At 51.2% G+C, this 16,839-nt stretch overlaps 1 protein-coding gene across 8 annotated transcripts; it reads left to right on the forward strand.

Annotated features, from left to right (window-relative positions):
- Window positions 1-363: 363 nt before the first annotated feature.
- On the forward strand, window positions 364-16,839 carry PAX6 (paired box 6). 8 transcript variants are annotated; one of them, XM_075548381.1, is made up of 11 exons: window positions 364-373; window positions 3,839-4,044; window positions 4,735-4,776; window positions 4,872-5,087; window positions 5,858-6,023; window positions 11,925-12,083; window positions 12,533-12,615; window positions 12,830-12,980; window positions 13,078-13,193; window positions 15,926-16,076; window positions 16,754-16,839. In XM_075548381.1, the coding sequence occupies exons 1-11, from the start codon at window positions 364-366 to the stop codon at window positions 16,837-16,839; spliced, it is 1,386 nt and encodes a 461-aa protein (XP_075404496.1). The 8 variants fall into 8 exon arrangements, with proteins under 8 accessions (XP_075404496.1, XP_075404499.1, XP_075404501.1 ...); XM_075548384.1 differs by having other exon boundaries at window positions 3,839-3,969; XM_075548386.1 differs by having other exon boundaries at window positions 3,839-3,969; window positions 4,872-4,979.

A 16,839-nucleotide genomic window follows, 5' to 3' on the forward strand; every position in this document is an offset into this window, starting at 1 on the left:
TCAGATGGAAGGAGAGGGGGGACAACAGAGTGGGAAATCTTTTCTGTTGGTTACGGAGTTAACTTCTAGGTGATTAGAGGGCAGAAAATTGGAAATATTGGGTATTTTATTTGAAGTCCAAGGAGTAGATTTTGGACCTAACAGATGAAACTGTATGGCCCATAGGTGAGGTCCATCTAAGTGATTCATTGATTGGACCCGTCCCTAAAGAAGGAGGTGTTCTCTGCCCTTGATCCCAGTTCCTCTTCCGGACGTGAGTTAGGTCTACCTGACACTGAGGCACTGGATTAACACCTATTTCCTTACTAACAGAACCCCATATCCGAGCCTCCTGGGATCCTGTGGCCCCCAGTCAGCGCCAGCATGCAGAACAGTAAGTGCCTCTGGTCTTTCTCGGGTTTCCGGCAGGCGGGAACAGGCTGGGCAGGGGCTAGGCTCACCGACTGGCAGAGGTTGGAGGTTCGGGGACCTGAGATGGCACCTGCAGCTAGAGTGGGGGTGGGGGAGACTTTTACCGGGCTGTTCTAGCCCCTGGGAGAACAGGGGCTGGGCCCTTCAGAACTGCCCGACTTTTCCAAGCTACGTTAGAGAAACCCCATCCCCACCCCCAAATCCTGTAACTCACACCCCCTCCCCGCCCCTGCCCGAGCTCTGACCCCAGAGAGAGGGGTTGGGCCGGAGCAGGGCGGGGCAGAGGCTCCTCTCAGTTGCTGGAGAAGGAAGGAGGCCCCTTTGGGTTTAGGGAGGACTGAATGTCGCCTGCTCCCTGGTAGGGTGGGGGACACCCCTCCCCCGAGTCACTCCAAGGGCAGCTCCTCCCCTCCCCACCCTGGGGCCTAGAAAGGAAGAGGAGTGGGGGACCTAGGCTTGAAAAGGGCCCGTGGGCCCGGAGGAGGGGCCGGTAACCTCCCACTGTGGGGCTGTTCCTGGGCCAGAGAGAGCAGGGTTTCCTGGGCTTTCGAAGAGGATAGGGGTCGCACGCGGGAATCGATCAGAGAACCCTGCGCTGGCAACGGAACCTCCATGGGCCCTGGTCGTTCAGCTCCCTAATGCCTTTGATTTCTGGGCTCTTGTCCCTTGCTTCCTCTCGCAGGCTAGGCCTCTGAAGTCCCAGTCCACCTTCCAGCTCAGGCCAGGGACGCCGGAATGTGGGAGCCCTGGCCTGACGCCTAGGAAGGAGGCCCAGGGTAACTAGGCCCAGGTTGAGATGCGGAGTCTGAATGTTTTAGGGGCTCTTTATACTCGAGTGGGAACTTCTAGGTCTTTGAGCAACCTTCCCTGTCGATCCTCAAAGACCGTGGCTCCTCGGAACCGGCTCCATCAGTCCTTGGCGCTGACCGACCGACCCCTGGTGCTACCCAGGCGGGTGGGCATGAAGTGGCAGGAAAGGGCGCGAAGGTGTAGAGGTTTGTGGATGGTTGTTGCAGAACCTGCCAGGGCCTGGGAGCTTGGCCCAGGAGACATCCACTGGGCTAGGCCAGTGCCTCTGCCCACTGCTCCCGGTGGCGGCTGGCTTCTCCCCCTGGAGCGCAGGCCCCGCGCGGCCACAGGCTCATAAGGCTACTTCGGTCGGTCGTGCGGCGCTGCCGCTGCACAGCGTTTCCCGCTGCAGCTTGGCTTGCAGGCCCCAGGGGCGCGGGGTCGCGCGCTGGCCTACAGGGCTTTATGCGGCTCGCTCCCGGGTGTACGCGAGGCGCGGAGCATCCAAATTGACACCATATGTTTTCCTATTAGATGCTTCGCGGTCGAATTCTAGGCGCATAATCATCGCCACTGGGCGAGAGAGCTCCAGGCGTCCCTGGGGAAGGGACACAATGATTGAGGCTTAACCTCTGAAGGGGAATTTAGAGCTGCGAGTCCTCGCTGCCATTTCGATGCTGGCAGAGGCGTCTTGGCCCCTTCTCCTCGGCAAGCCTCCGGCGGCGGTGACTGCAGAGGTGGCAGGCACATTGTGATTTTTTGCAATAAGAGAAGGGAGGTCTAGCATGGGGTGACCTCACGCGCCTTGGCATTTGTAGGTTGGGAATTGCCCGGGCTAGACATGAAGTTTGGAGAGTCGCTGTCTCCACTGGAGACACCTATCTCTTTCGGGGAGGGCTTTCTTGGGGGGAGTGGGCTCCCGGGGTTGGAAGAGGAGCTGGGGCTTGCTGGGCCAAGGCCCGCAATAAAGAGTTGTGAAACCGGAAGCAAGGTCCAGGCCTCGCTCTGTTGGTGAAGAGTGGTCCAGCGCTTACCGCCTAACTAGCACTGAACTCAGCTCCAGTCCAGATCCCCCAACGCCTGTCACTTCTCATCGAGTTGAGAGTCGGCGCCCCCCCCCACTTGGTGATGGCCGCCCCAAGCCTTTGGCTACCCTGAAAACGCGGCTCCCCTCCAAGGGGAAAGGACTGCAGTTCAATCTCCTCTGAGTGATCTCCAAATAGGGACGGAAAGGGTCGTTTTATCACAGGTCCCGTTTGTCGTGACGATGCAATTTCCCGGAGCGGAGCACTGTCACAAAGTGACAAGGCTGCCACAAGCGCCCCGACTGATCTTTTCAATTAGCCTTCCATGCATGATCCGGAGCGACTTCCGCCTATTTCCAGAAATTAAGCTCAAACTTGACGTGCAGCTAGTTTTATTTTAAAGACAAATGTCAGAGAGGCTCATCATATTTTCCCCCCTCTTCTATATTTGGAGCTTATTTATTGCTAAGAAGCACTGGCTCCTGGAGTCAATTTATCAGGAGGCTCCAAGGAGAAGAGAGGAGAGGAGAGGCGAGGCAAGCCAGCTGGGAGCCACATCTTCCGGGAGGTCTGCTTTCTAGAGTCAGGGCTGTGGGCTGGAGATTTTTTTTTTTTTGTGGTTGAAGGAAGTTGAAATTAGCGATTGGTTTTATTGGCTTGTCTGTAGTTTCTAGGCAGGGGGTTACGAGAGGTGTTAATCCCCTCCCCCATCTCTAAGATTAGACAATTGAAATGCGTGACTGTGAGATGCAGAGATAGAGGTGGGCTCAGGTGTGTTCCCCCCTCCCCCTTTCCTCTCCCTTTAGAGTTTTACTGTCATCTGTCGGAGGGGCCGCAGTGCTGAGGGCCCGGGTCAGCAGTGCCCTCCACCCCACTGGGCGACCTTCCTTGGTGGCTGGGAAGCAGGACCAGAGCCAAGTGGAGGGAAACCCGATTGGGGCGATTGGGGTGCACTGGTCGGATTTGCTGTGTTGTTCCTTCTCTTTGCTCTCCTTTTCAATTCGAGTGGTTGCGCCAGATCTGCACCAGAGTTTGGACTCTAGCGTCTCAGGGCGCATGAAGGGTTGTCGGATTTGCAGCCACTGGCCCAATACTGCAGAGACCTTGGCCGTTCCAATGTGGTTTCTGTAGAACCCACAGCTTGCGGTGCCGCTGAGGCTGCGGGGGTCTTTGGGCGGATGTTTGGGGTCTGGTTGTTGGCACTGTGTAGGTTCAGTGGCTCGCTAGAGCTTGATGAAGAGGGGCAGCGGGTGTGGGGCGATGGCGGCAGTGGGGCGGGCAAGGAGCTCTTGCTCCTTGGCATGTTTCTGAGCTGCTGACGCTGTGATGCTTCTGCCATTTGGGGCAGGAGTATGGCCGGTTGGGGCTGGGCTGCCTGCCTCAGTGCACTGCACGGCTGCTTGGTCCAGTTGCCCTTCTTTGATCAATAGCAGGAACCTGATCGCTGAGGTTGGCAAAGGGTTGGCAGCAGAGCTGAGAGTGCATTGTGGTTGTCTTTTCTCCTTCTCCTTCTCCCCTTTCTCCTCTTCTTTCTTCTTCCTCTCTTCCGCTGTCTCCTTCTCCTCTTACTCCCTCTCCCCTCCTCTTCTTTCCTCTCCTCTCCCTTTCTTTAGGTCACAGCGGAGTGAATCAGCTTGGTGGTGTCTTTGTCAACGGGCGGCCACTGCCGGACTCCACCCGGCAGAAGATCGTAGAGCTAGCTCACAGCGGGGCCCGGCCGTGCGACATTTCCCGAATTCTGCAGGTGATCCTCCTGGCGCCACCCCACTCGCCGCCCCCGCGGCCCTCCACTCTCAACGCCCTCTCTTCATTTCTTACTGTAAACGCTGCCAATTATGGACCCCCACCTTTACCCACCCACCGGACCCTCCATCCCCACCCGCTGCTGCCCTGCCTCTCCTCTTTCCCTTTTCCTTCCACCATCCTCCCCTCCCTTTCTCAACCTGGGCCAGTCATGAGATAATTCATCTGCTGAAGGAAAAAAAAAGTGCCTGTTTTTTTAAAACCTTTCAACATTTGGTAAAGGCATTCATTGTGGTAACAGTTTATGAACTGTGATAATAACACACTGGCATCATTTCAGTTGCCCTCTCCCCATCTTGCCTTTACCTTGAGTTTTGAGATATTGCTATTTTTCATCTTCATGAAGAACATAGATTGATTGGAAAAGGCAAACGTTATTTGGATCCTGTCTAGCCCATCCAAATGGGCTTATTTTTAAAAGAGATATCGTAAAATTTTAGTTTTATTTTTCCTCTTTGCCCATTAAAGCCTACCACCACTTTAAGCCAAGTCAGCACAAAAAATTAATCTGACTTCGTTTTGATGCATCTCCAGGTAGTGTTTAATAAAACAGTTTTTTTCATAAAAAAACTCTTAAATTAGTTTTTTTAATTCAAACTGTTTGAAAGTATCATATTTGTAGTTTTTAGGGCTACAAGTGTAATTTTAAGAAAAAAAGCTCTACAGTAAGTTCTCATACCATTGAAGGTATATTTTTGTGTTATAGACCCATGCAGATGCAAAAGTCCAAGTGCTGGACAATCAAAACGTAAGCTTGTCATTGTTTAATGCATACTTAAACAATTTTATTTTTGTCTTGAAATTATTAATAATGTGATTTTCTGTCCACTTCCCCATATGCAGGTGTCCAATGGATGTGTGAGTAAAATTCTGGGCAGGTATTACGAGACTGGCTCCATCAGACCCAGGGCAATCGGTGGTAGTAAACCGAGAGTAGCGACTCCGGAAGTTGTAAGCAAAATAGCCCAGTATAAACGGGAGTGCCCGTCCATCTTTGCTTGGGAAATCCGAGACAGATTATTGTCCGAGGGGGTCTGTACCAACGATAACATACCAAGTGTAAGTTCACTGAGAACACTCACCCTCCCAGCCCCACAACCCCGCCCGCTCTCTTCTGCCTTATCCTCCTTTCCCTCCTTCCATTCTTCCTCTCTCCCACTGTCTCTCCATCTCTCTCTCCTTCCGACTCCACATATGTCTCTTCTGCACCTGGGGGTATTGAGAGGTGTGCGGCCCGCCCTGACCTTTTTTGACCATCTGGAAATGGGTGTTGAATACGGGGATTTGCTCACTCCATTTGCATACTGTAAAGCGGAGGACACAGCACCCGGGAAGGGCTCATGAATCCAGTAGGAAAAGGAAAAGCATATTCTAGCGTCCTCCACACCCATCCACTAGCCTAAACCTTCCTTTAGGCACCAAACACCCATTTCTCCTCATATAAAACAAGGTGGGGCTGCGGGGAGAGTTCTAAAAAATAGGTTTAAACTTTTACTTATTTCTTTTTTACATCTTTTAACAAAATGAAGCAGCCACTGAGTCAGATCATCAGGGCCACTGGGTAGTGATGAAGGATCTCTCTTCACACCCTTCCCCCAAAGCTCTACCCAGCTCAATTTCCTTGCCCTATGTGATTGATTATCACTTTTTCTATGATGCCCCCCTAGCCCCTGCAAAGCCATTCATTGCCCCAGGGTGGCTGGAAGTGTTTTAATATTTTGAGGGTTATTCTTTATGGGGGTGGGCAAGTGGAGATGGGGGACTTAACATGGGATGATACTTTCTTCAGGGGATGCTACCATTTGGTTTGACTTTGGTTTGATTTGCAGGTATCATCAATAAACAGAGTTCTTCGCAACCTGGCTAGCGAAAAGCAACAGATGGGCGCAGACGGCATGTATGATAAACTAAGGATGTTGAACGGGCAGACAGGAAGCTGGGGTACCCGGCCTGGTTGGTATCCAGGGACTTCCGTGCCAGGGCAACCTACACAAGGTAAAACCCAATGTCCATCCTTGAAATCCTCCCTAGTCATAGTTTCCTGCCCAACCTTTCCTCCCCATCAATATCTCTTCTCCTTCCAGCCCCCCCCTCCCCCCCTGCTTGGGCGGGGGTGGTGGTGTGGGGGGGATGTAGTGGAACCCTCTCCAAAGGCTGGGACACACCACAGAGTTGTGATGTATGTAGAAGGTGGTGCTAAACCAGCTGGTTAGATTGGGAGGGGGCTTGGGGGCTGTGAAAGTCCTCAGGGAGAGTCTGAGTGTGGTGGTGTGTGAGTGAGGTGTGGTCAGGAGTTGGTTGTGTGAGAGTGCTGCCCTATTAAAAATTCCCCTTAAAATGCACAGAGTCCCCTTGCTGTAGGAGTGTGACAAGTTAGCACACTGACAGACTGCAAGGTAAACATAATTGTATCGTTTTGCTTTTTGCCATAATTGACAAATTATGTATGAGTGCACATGTGAATTATGTGTATATGAGAAGTCTAACAGCTAGATGTGGGGCCAAGTGGAGGAAGGGGTGTTGGAGGTGGGGGTCTCCCACCAGCCCTGCTCCTCTGGGCCATCATTTCTCACACTCGGTGGGTGGCAGCTGGGTAGAAGTCCCGGTGAGAAGGCTTAGCCCCACTTCAGGGTACCAGGAGCTGCTCCAGCAGAGATGGGAGGAGACCTGAGACCTTGGGACACCCCAGGATTTGTGAGAAAGGGTGGAAGAAAAGGAGCCCAAGGGAGGACAGAGGTGTCTGTTGGATACCCCTCTCCCCAACCCCTGCCCACCCCCAGGTAGCTTGGTCAAAAGAGGGAACAGTTTACTACAAAGATTAATCGGTATTTGTTGTCCTCATGACAGGGAGATAATATGCGGGATAATGGGACGTTGAGTCCCTCGCTCCCTGTAGTAAGACAGAGCTCAGGGGGCTCCGGACTCGGACTCGGGGCGGCTGCTGTGGGGACAGCCCTAAGGCTGCCTGGGCATCAGTGCACTCCAGGACTGCCCGGGGTGCCCGCGCCTCCACCATGCCGGGCTAGCGAAGGGAAAATCGGTAACAGTATGCGAAATATCTGGTACAAAGGATGCTTCTGTCACTCGCAAGAATTTGTTATGGGAACAATCCTGTCGCTCTGTAATTGCTCATTAGAGAACGTTTTGTTTCTCATTAAGGCGACATGAATAAGCGTCTAGTTGAAGGAGACAGCTGTAGAAATGTTCCACAAGAGACCTCTGGACACGATTCGGCACCAATTGCCAATTAGACATGTCAGTTTTAAGTGCAGAAAACAATATAGGACGGACACTGGGAAGGTAGGGAGCAAAGCGCTGGCTTCTTGTTTCCCGGCGGCCTGGCAGCCGGCAGAGGCCTCTCGACGGGCAGGGTCCAGTCTCCCCTGGACGACCCCCGCCTGCACCCCGGGCTCGGCCTGCTGCCGACCAGGGGCTGCTCCGTCCCCGACTAAGGCGGAGGGTGCCACCCGATAGCAAGCCGATCACCTCAACCTTGCAGGACCCTTGAAACCCCAGTCTGCCCACGAGTGTACTCGGGACACACCCAAGTGACACAGGCACTTGTACTCTGTGGTGTCGGAGCGAGCGCCCCTGCCTTTCCCCCACCCACCCCAACGCTGCCCCCAACAGTCTGAAGTCTCCATGGGGTTCCTTCCTGTCTGGACCTGGCCCACACGGTCCCAGGGGTCTCAAAGAGGCGCGCAGGACTGGGAGACTAAGCCCAGGAACTCCCTCCTCCTGGCCTCCTGGATGGGAGACCTCAGAGTGACTGGGGACACCGAGGAGGAGGACGCCCCTCTTCCGCTGCGGAGCGAGACACAGATGCGGGCTGACACTTTGTCAGCCGCGTTGCCTCACCAGCGCCGGTGCTCCATTGGCTTAGCCTTTCGTTCTGGGGCGCAGAGGCCTGCTGGGGACGGCTAGGGCTGGGGATGGCGCCCGTTCTGGGGCGTTTAGATGCCAGGGTGTTAGGAAAGTCTGGATCGCTGTTCCGCCTGCCCCTTCCCTAAAAGCCCCACTCAACACTCAGGGGCTCCAGCGCCCGTGCTCTGCGCTGTGCGTCCCCCCCCGCCCCCCCCCCCCAGCAGTAGGCGCGCGGAGCCGAGCGTGGGGCCGTCGGGGCTCCGCAGGCCTTTGACACGCAGGGAGTCCCCCCTCCCTCCTTGGCCCCCTTCCCCGCCCCGGGAAGCCGTTCTTGGGCTTTAAGAGTCCATTACTCCGAAAGCATAAGGCGAGGTTAGGTCTCAGAGGGAGACAAATATGGTTTCCATCTGATCGGCGCCGGGCGGCCGTGAATAACATCGTGACGACGTGGTGGGCTGACAACAAGAGACGACTCTATCCAGCCCCAATCCTCCAGCGATTTGGTGGTTTTAGGGATCATGGAGACACTTTTTTCTTATCTCCTCCTCCCTCCCCCCGCACTCCGCCCCCCATAATACCCAGGCCTTCTATAGGATTTAGTCAGTCTCCCTTTCAACAGATGCTGCAATGTTTTGATCCGCGCTCCGGAGCTGAAAAGGTGCCGCAACCGGGTTGCTATCTTTTCTTGCTTGTTTTCCGCCTCACTGATTAAGACACTAAGAAACTAAGGAATGATTTTATTTCCCAGCGTCGTCCCCCCCGCCCCCCCTCCTTTTTTTTTTTTTTTCTGTTCTCCTTCTTCCAGGAAACAAATCCCAGCCCCAGCGTCAGATGGTCCCGGGGCAGGGATAATGGCAGGCACTTTCGCTCGCCTTCCCGCGGATTAGGCTGCAAGGTGGACGGCGCCCATGGCAGGGCCCCCTCTTTGCTCCGCATCGAGGGGGCGCCTTTTAAAGAAGATATCTTAATTGTCTGCCACTTAGGGTTCTCTTGTGGGGAATTCGAGATCCAACTCCTAGTTCCATGTCGTTAAAAGCCCTAAGAGTGGAAGATAAACCAGTTAAAGAGAAAAAAGGAGGCGTCCCAACTGAGCGGGACCTTCCCCCACCGCCGCTGCAAACGCTGGCGACTTCAAAAAGCAGCACACACTGAATGGCGTGTGATCTCTCCGCTCTGCCTGGGCTTCGAGGGCTCTTGACGCCCCGGGATTCTCTGTACTGGTTGCTAATTCTACGTGTGTGTGTGTGTGTGTTTAAAGAGGTTTGAAAATCAAGCTCGCCCCTCCCCCTCCTCCTTGACTTCACTAGCCATTAGTGTCAGTTCTCCAGTCAGTGCAGGGGTCGTGTGTGTGTGTGTGTGTGTGTGTGTGCAACGCACGCGAGCGTATGTCCACAGTTTAGGAAAGTGAGGAAGTGTCAGAGGAGCGAACCAGAGCGGAGACGGCCCTCTCTGAAGGTTCTTCTGAGGGGGATACCAGCTTGGTTTAATTGGCCTGGTCGAATAGTGCCAGGAGAGGGTCTGTAATGGGGCCAGCCTCCTGGATAGCAGGAGCACGAAGTGACCTAAGTGTGTGTGTATGTGTTTGCCTCCTCGCCCCGGGTCCTAGATGCCAGGCAGTGGCAGAATTTTGTGTTTTCCAAAAGTGATGATGGACCAGTCTTTTGAATCCGCCAAAGCTGTCAGAAGAGCCAGTTGTAACATGTCCCTAGATCACAATAAAACGCCAGAGGAGAGCTCCTGTGTTCTTCCTCCCCAAATCCCTTTCCGGTCGTGGGAGAAGGGTTGGGCTGCTGGCTAACAGCATGGTTAGCAGGTTGAAACCACCAGCAGGGAGAAAAAGATGAGGCTGTCTGCACTCTCGGAAAGCCACAGGGGCAGTTCTGCCCCATCCTATAAGGTCAACCCGAGTCAGAAGCAATTCCATGGCAGAGGTTTGCGCTCTTCATCACTTGGAGAAGTCACCTTGAAACTTGGAGCCACACCTCAGCGCGACACTAGCGTCCCCACATGACAGTGGCTCCTGTGGCCACCAGCTAAGGAGCACCCCCCCTTTCTGATGGGGCGCAAGCCAACTCAAAGGATAGCCACAACCTTCACCCTAATATTCTCTCCCTCCTCCTCTTCTTCCTCTCTCCCTTTCTCCCCCAAAGCCTCAGGTCTCTTTTGCTCTCCGAGTTCTTTTCTGTTTTTTTTTTTCTTTTGATACTTCGCTGGCCTCATCTCTGAAGCCCTCTTTTTCTCTCTTTTAGGTCCTGTTCTTCTGTCCCACCCACCCTGGTCTCTTCCTTTCTACTTACCCTCACCCCACCCCCATGCCCGCCCACCCTCAGCCCCAGCCTCTAGCCCTGGTCCCCATCCTCCCTCATGGTCTCCCCTCCGTGCCCCATCCCCCTAACCTCCCAGCCAAGCGCCCTAAATAGCATTGAGGCGCCCGCGCTGCGGACAGTGATTAATGATGGAAGAGCAGAGGGGTTAACACACTTCACTGAAAAGTCTGTTGACTGGGCTCCTTGTAACACAATGTGGCCCGCTGCACGCCTCAAGAGAATCCTTTTGTTGTCCCTGCTCATTGTGGCCTCAAAATTCTGCCCACGAAAGTTTGCCAACGCTCCTGCCCCAGGAATTTAATAGTTTCCCTTACTCGCGGGGCATTGTGCGGCCTGAAAAGCAGCCCCTCTCTATTCAAGTGTTGGTGGTCATCTCAATAGATCTCCAAGGGCCCATATGGTGGCCAGTGCCGATGAATCCAACTGTTTAAATGGGGGAGAACGTTGGGGTTTTAAAACATTTCAAAGTTCCTGAAAGGATCCCACTAGATCCTGTCACAATTCCCTGAACTCTTTGAAGGCATTGCCTATTGTCCTCTGGTTATAAATGATATTCCTGGACAAGTCGATTCCCACCAATGCTCCCCGGCAGGCCCCATGCTCCCCCCGCCTGGCTATGAGAGGGGCGGGGTGGTGGTGGTGGTGTCCATGGGCTCTGAGGACCCAAGACCGAGGACCCAGCCTGGAGTAGCTCAGGGAGCCCAGGATGAGTCCTTCCGTCTGGAGAGCCTTGCGAGAAAAAGCTAGCCCACTGCACATCTCGCCCTCCAAGCGCCAATGGAAAACAATAAAACTTTCCCCTGTTTAATGATAGAAATTACATTAAAAGTGGTGGAAATGCCCTAATTAAAAATGTACTGCTTAAATGATATGCCAAGGACTCAGCTGCAGCATAGCATATTTAGCTAGTTAGTGAACTCTCTACTATTTCTTTTTTAAAATTACACGTTAAAAATTTAAAAGAAATCTTACTTTTCTCTGGTGCAACACATTACAAAGAATGGACAGTCCTTTTATCTAAATATAAAATTCCATTTTCAGCAATTATAGCCTGTTCTTGGTGATGACATAATTACAGCTGTGCTCTTAATAGGTGTCAAGGCGAAGCGCACTCACACAATAGTTGAATAAAACTGCAGAACAATGCGAGCATTTCTAAATCCACAACCTTTAAAATGAAATTGACTGTGCAGAATTCAAATAAAAACTAGATAAATATTTTTTAAAAAAGATTACAAGCTTGGTTTGGTTTCTTAATAGCATTTTCTCCAAACCTATCAACATTTAATTGATTAGCTAGGAATTACTGATTATAGATCAGCTGAAATCTTGAACATCACTCTCTTATTTTTCCAACACAGACACAGGTAAATAAACTCTGCAGGGAAAGGAAACGGGGTGAGCCACATGGGGAGGCCGGGGTAGTTCTGAGAAATCATTTTAGCTAGGGACTCCAGCGCTTGCTGTTGCTGTTCAAAGACATGCCACGGGGCGTGGGGATTGTGTGGCACTGTCTTGAGAAGATCACACAGAGAGCAGGGTGGTCAGGTCAGGTCTGCTGTCGAATGCCGCCCGTTGAAAGACTCAGGCCAACCCTTAGTCACCTTAGGACTGTTTCGCAGGTTACACTGCTGAGGATGCGGATGGCAATCCCAGGCCCCTTTTCCAGGCTCCAGCTCTTACCATCCCATCCTTTTTGTTCCAGATGGCTGCCAGCAACAAGAAGGAGGGGGAGAGAACACTAACTCCATCAGTTCCAATGGAGAAGATTCAGATGAAGCTCAAATGCGACTTCAGCTGAAGCGGAAGCTGCAAAGAAATAGAACATCTTTTACCCAGGAGCAAATTGAGGCCCTGGAGAAAGGTGATGGAGTTTTTCAAAGCAGACAAGTAGTAAATCAAAGTAAATGCCACGTCCTCCGTACAAAGGGCTAACTTTGACCAGGGCCCTTTGCATAGAGCATTGAATAGAGTGGTTTCCCTTTTTTCCTTCTTTCTCTCTCCATTCCTCTCCCCTCCCCCCACATGTGTTTTCTTCTTTTTGTGTATCAGTAGTTCAAAGACTCAACGTCTGACTTCTTAGAGCGAGAGGGGGAAAAAAAGGTGACTTATTCTGGCCACAGAAAGGGTCCTCAAATGTCATTCCGAAGGAAACTTAATTTGGTTCTCCTGGGAAAACGCTTCCAAGTAGAGTCAACATTACTAGCCGGAACCTTTCTAAGATGATGGAAATGGGGTTGGGGGGGCCAGCTTGAGCCAGAGCCATTTTGTCTAGCTGTGGTACAACACAGACAAATGCACTTGCTCTTTCAGAGTTTGAGAGAACCCACTATCCAGATGTGTTTGCCCGAGAAAGACTAGCGGCTAAAATAGATCTGCCTGAAGCAAGAATACAGGTACCTGGTGGTTGCAAGCTCTTTGATTCTGTTCATTTGCCTTTTCTAGAGACCAAGGTGCTCCTTGTGAGCACCTTTACTTATATAAATGGCCACAGGTCTAGTCTGCTAAATACTTTCTGGCATGGGAAGGGGTTGGGGAAGGCGGTGGACGTGCCAGGGGTGAGCCCAGGGCTACCAGGGGTCTGGCTAACCTGGTCCTTCTGGTTTGCAGGTATGGTTTTCTAATCGAAGGGCCAAGTGGAGACGAGAAGAAAAACTGCGGAATCAGAGAAGGCAGGCCAGCAACACACCTAGCCACATTCCTATCAGCAGCAGCTTCAGCACCAGTGTCTACCAGCCAATCCCACAACCCACTACACCTGGTAATGCGATGATCTATGGCAGCTACTGCCGACTGTGTTTAAACTTGGCCCCGACAGTCACAGTGACACTCTCTCTCTTGTATCTTCCACCCGGCAGTTTCCTCCTTCACTTCCGGCTCCATGTTGGGCCGGACAGACACAGCCCTCACAAACACGTACAGCGCTCTGCCGCCCATGCCCAGCTTCACCATGGCAAACAACCTGCCTATGCAAGTAAGTGAGGCTGGTGGCTGTCTGCTTAGCAGGTGCCGGGAGGTGCGCTGAGGAGTGAGCTGGGACCGGCAGACTTGGTTGGCTGGGTGTGCCCCTTGAGACCCTTTCTCACTGCAGTGAATGGCCTGACCAGTCAAGTCTGCAATGAAAACAGTCAGTCCAATCTCTTTTTTAATTGATTGATTGATTCATGACTTGTTCGGTCAAGTTCATCTGCCTTTTGCTTACAGAGGATGCTAGCTCGCATCATGTCAGGTGGGAGTGGGGCATGTTTTGGCTTCCAATGAAACTTGTAGCAGAAAACGGACAGAATGCTGGCACATTGCTAGGCTAGGTATAGCTTACGTCTTATGCGTAGGGTTCTTTGCATTTCTACTAGTAAACACATAAGTATTGTGTGTATTTTGGATAGTTTTAAGGGTTAATAAGATGGTGACGAAGAAAAACACATGGAACCTGGGATTTCTGTTTACATTGTAGGAAATATTTAAGACAGTACAAATGCTAATTTTCTTTCTGCAGCTTAGATCAAAAAGAGGGCTAGAACATACTTGCTGGGAGTGTAACATATGTGTCTGGTGCGTGGGACTCCAGGCTGCTGGGAAGTGCTCATGCTGTTTACGCGGCAGAAAGGCCCTGCTCCTGCCCTCAGCGTTAGGCCACTTCTTCCTAACAAGTTGTCTAAGGAGGGTAGGGCGGTGCTGGATGGATTCTGCCTTTGGGAGGACCTTTGGCAGCAGCTTCCCCAGGACTCCTGTGTGCTCAACAATGGAGGTGGCCAATGGCGTGAGATTGGCCACCCTGAGCCCCTGCTGGAGCCACTTCGGGGATTAGATAGATGATACTTTCTCCACTGGATGCCCTTTGCTGGATTTCTCATTAAAAAAACAAAAACAAAAAACAGCAGCAAAAGGAATGTTTCACAGGCTTCAGGCATACATAGGAGCAGCTCTATAGGAGAAGGTTCCAAAAATGTTGTGGAAGAATTCCCTTTAAAATTTTTTCCTTTTTGACTCATGCTTTAGAAAAACACATGGCGCTGTGTGTCTGGAGAGTTGATGAGGGATTTTGTTGTTCTCTTCCTATCTGTGTTTTCCACAGACTTTTTGAAGCCCCCCCCCCCCCGATAAACAAGTTCAGATTTTATTTTTATTGCATCTAGATATTATTAGCCAAATTGCACTTGATGTACATTAAAGGCTTAACAATCCATTGGTTGGTGTTACTGTAACTGCCTTGGAATTTTCCAGGAGTAAGGATGCCTAGAGGAAGTGATTGTGGGAAGTAAACATAAATGCAAACTGAAATTCTGGCAGGGCCCTCCGGGCCTGCTTGCTTCTTTGAACCTGCTGTTAGCAGATATCGTCCCACTGGAATAAGGTCACAGAGTGTCTGTCTTGTTCAGTTTCATAAGCTGTAGCAACATCAGGGCTTTTGTGACTGGAAGAAAATCTGTGTGAGGGGGAGAAAAAAAAACTGGAACCAATCAAATAGATGCTTTGATGAAACTAAGATTGTTCCCACATATCGACAGCTGTATGGGGATTTCAGCTGATTTCAAGTGTTGACTTTTTAAAATCCCCCAGTTTGGGTGATTTGAAAAACAAATACATTCTAAAAGCTTAAAGAAGATGAACATGCTTGATGATTCTAAAACACATCATGTTTTGTATTTTAGAGTGAGAGACTCAGTCAGTCTAATCATCTCATTGTCCCAAATCATTGACCTTTGTTTCCAAGGATGGGATTTCCTCCTTTGACCCTTCTCTAAAGTGCAACTCTCTGTGAGCATGCAGATCCAAGAGTGCTGACCTGTTCTCCACTTTGCACAGTTCACTAGTGCACCCCTCTCGCTCATGCCTGACTTTACGCATCTGCCAGGATCTCAGCTTTGCTGGGCTGGCATAGCCCCAGGAGAGTTCATGAGGGGTTTTGTTCCAGATCTGTTCCGTTTCTTCCTTCTTTAGGAGGAAGGTTTAACTCCTCAATGCTGCCATTCTCCACACTTAGAGAGAGGGTAGCAGCAGCAACAGCAATATTATGGAAAGAACCCCATCTGGGTTCTTTTGGGAACCCCCAGCTTCTCCGGGAGGGAAAGACGAAGCTTTCTGTGTTCGGAAAGCTCCACAGCCTCCGAAGCCCACAGGGGCAGGTCTGCTCTGTGCGACAGGGTCTCTACGAGTCAACCTAATGGCCGGGAGTTTGGAGGTTTTGTGGTTTTGTGGAAGGAAGCCACAGCTGATGCACAGGATGGGGCTGGTTGTGGATACTGGCAAGCCTACTTAGTGTATCTGGGTCTTTGTGGGCTTGCCTCTTCAAAGAATCTCGAATCTCATGAGCGCAGCCATGAGGGACTGTCTTGCAAAGCCCCCAGCAGAGCTTTAGAGTGCGTTCCCCGTCCCTCTCATTTGCTGGGCTCGGGACATGGGTATGTTTCAATGGAAGTCTACAGGCCTCAGTTTCCCTAAAGTTGACCTCAGAAACCCAAGATAAAAATGGATTAAAATCCCACCAGCTTCATGGATAAATCAAAGAGCTCCACAGCTAACTGAGCAGCTGCCTGAATTTCCAGTGCTTTTGGAGTTTGGGGTGGGGGGCAACTTTATCGCTGTGGCCAGCGGGAGGACTGTAAGCGTTTCTGTGGGGAATGCCAACATGGTGGCAGAGTTCCTGGGCCTGGGGACTCTGTGGTGCGTTTTGTAGTAACTACTTGTGTCTCTTTCTCCTTGCAGCCCCCAGTCCCCAGTCAGACCTCCTCCTACTCCTGCATGCTGCCCACCAGTCCGTCAGTGAATGGGCGGAGTTATGATACCTACACCCCCCCGCATATGCAGACACACATGAACAGTCAGCCAATGGGCACCTCCGGCACCACTTCAACAGGTGAGCCGCTGCTCTCCACAGGCTGCGCAGAAGTGGCCTTTACAGCTTCTTTTGCCAGGTGATCTCCTTTCACTCCAAAGTAGCCTCATAAGACTCCCCTGGCTTTGTGTGAGGGTATGCTTCAGCTTCTTTGGGGAAACACTCAGAATTAAAATGGGAAAGCAGTCAGGTTCATTATGAAGTTGACACCCCATTGTGGGTGGGTAGGGGAGTCATTTTCCCCGATTCGGGTCACAGAAGTTATATCTGAAAACAAAACTTGAGCCTATCAGCTTTCAGAGGACATATTATTAGCTAAAGTCAAGGCCCACTGGGCTGTGGCAAGTGCCTGTTTGTTGAGAAGGGACTTCTACTTGCCTGATTCTCCTCTCTAAGCCTTGCATTCAAACCAAGAAGCACCACGTTGGTTTTCATTGCTAACATTTCAAACACACAAACAAGTGGAGGTTGTTTTTACCCGCTTCCTTTTGGGTGGGAATTTGGGATTCAATATAACTATATAAATAACATTGTCTAGTTTCTGAAGGGGCTACCTTTGTTTATAATGCTTGAAGTAATTTATATATATAAGTTTAGAAATGATTATTTTATTATTTTTTTAAAATCTACAAATTTATACGCCATGTCTGTCTCTGAGAAGGATTGTCTACATGGTTCTTTCTTTCACCCACTTCTAGGCCTCATTTCCCCTGGTGTGTCAGTTCCAGTCCAAGTTCCTGGAAGTGAACCTGATATGTCTCAATATTGGCCAAGATTACAGTAA

Source organism: Tenrec ecaudatus, chromosome 4, assembly GCF_050624435.1.
Source record: "Tenrec ecaudatus isolate mTenEca1 chromosome 4, mTenEca1.hap1, whole genome shotgun sequence".
Taxonomy (NCBI): Eukaryota; Metazoa; Chordata; class Mammalia; order Afrosoricida; family Tenrecidae; genus Tenrec; species Tenrec ecaudatus.

Coding starts and splice junctions, on each gene's coding strand:
- PAX6 (XM_075548381.1), top strand. Junction 12,084..12,532: donor AATTGAGGCCCTGGAGAAAG/GTGATGGAGTTT, acceptor TTGCTCTTTCAG/AGTTTGAGAGAACCCACTAT. Junction 13,194..15,925: donor CAAACAACCTGCCTATGCAA/GTAAGTGAGGCT, acceptor TTCTCCTTGCAG/CCCCCAGTCCCCAGTCAGAC.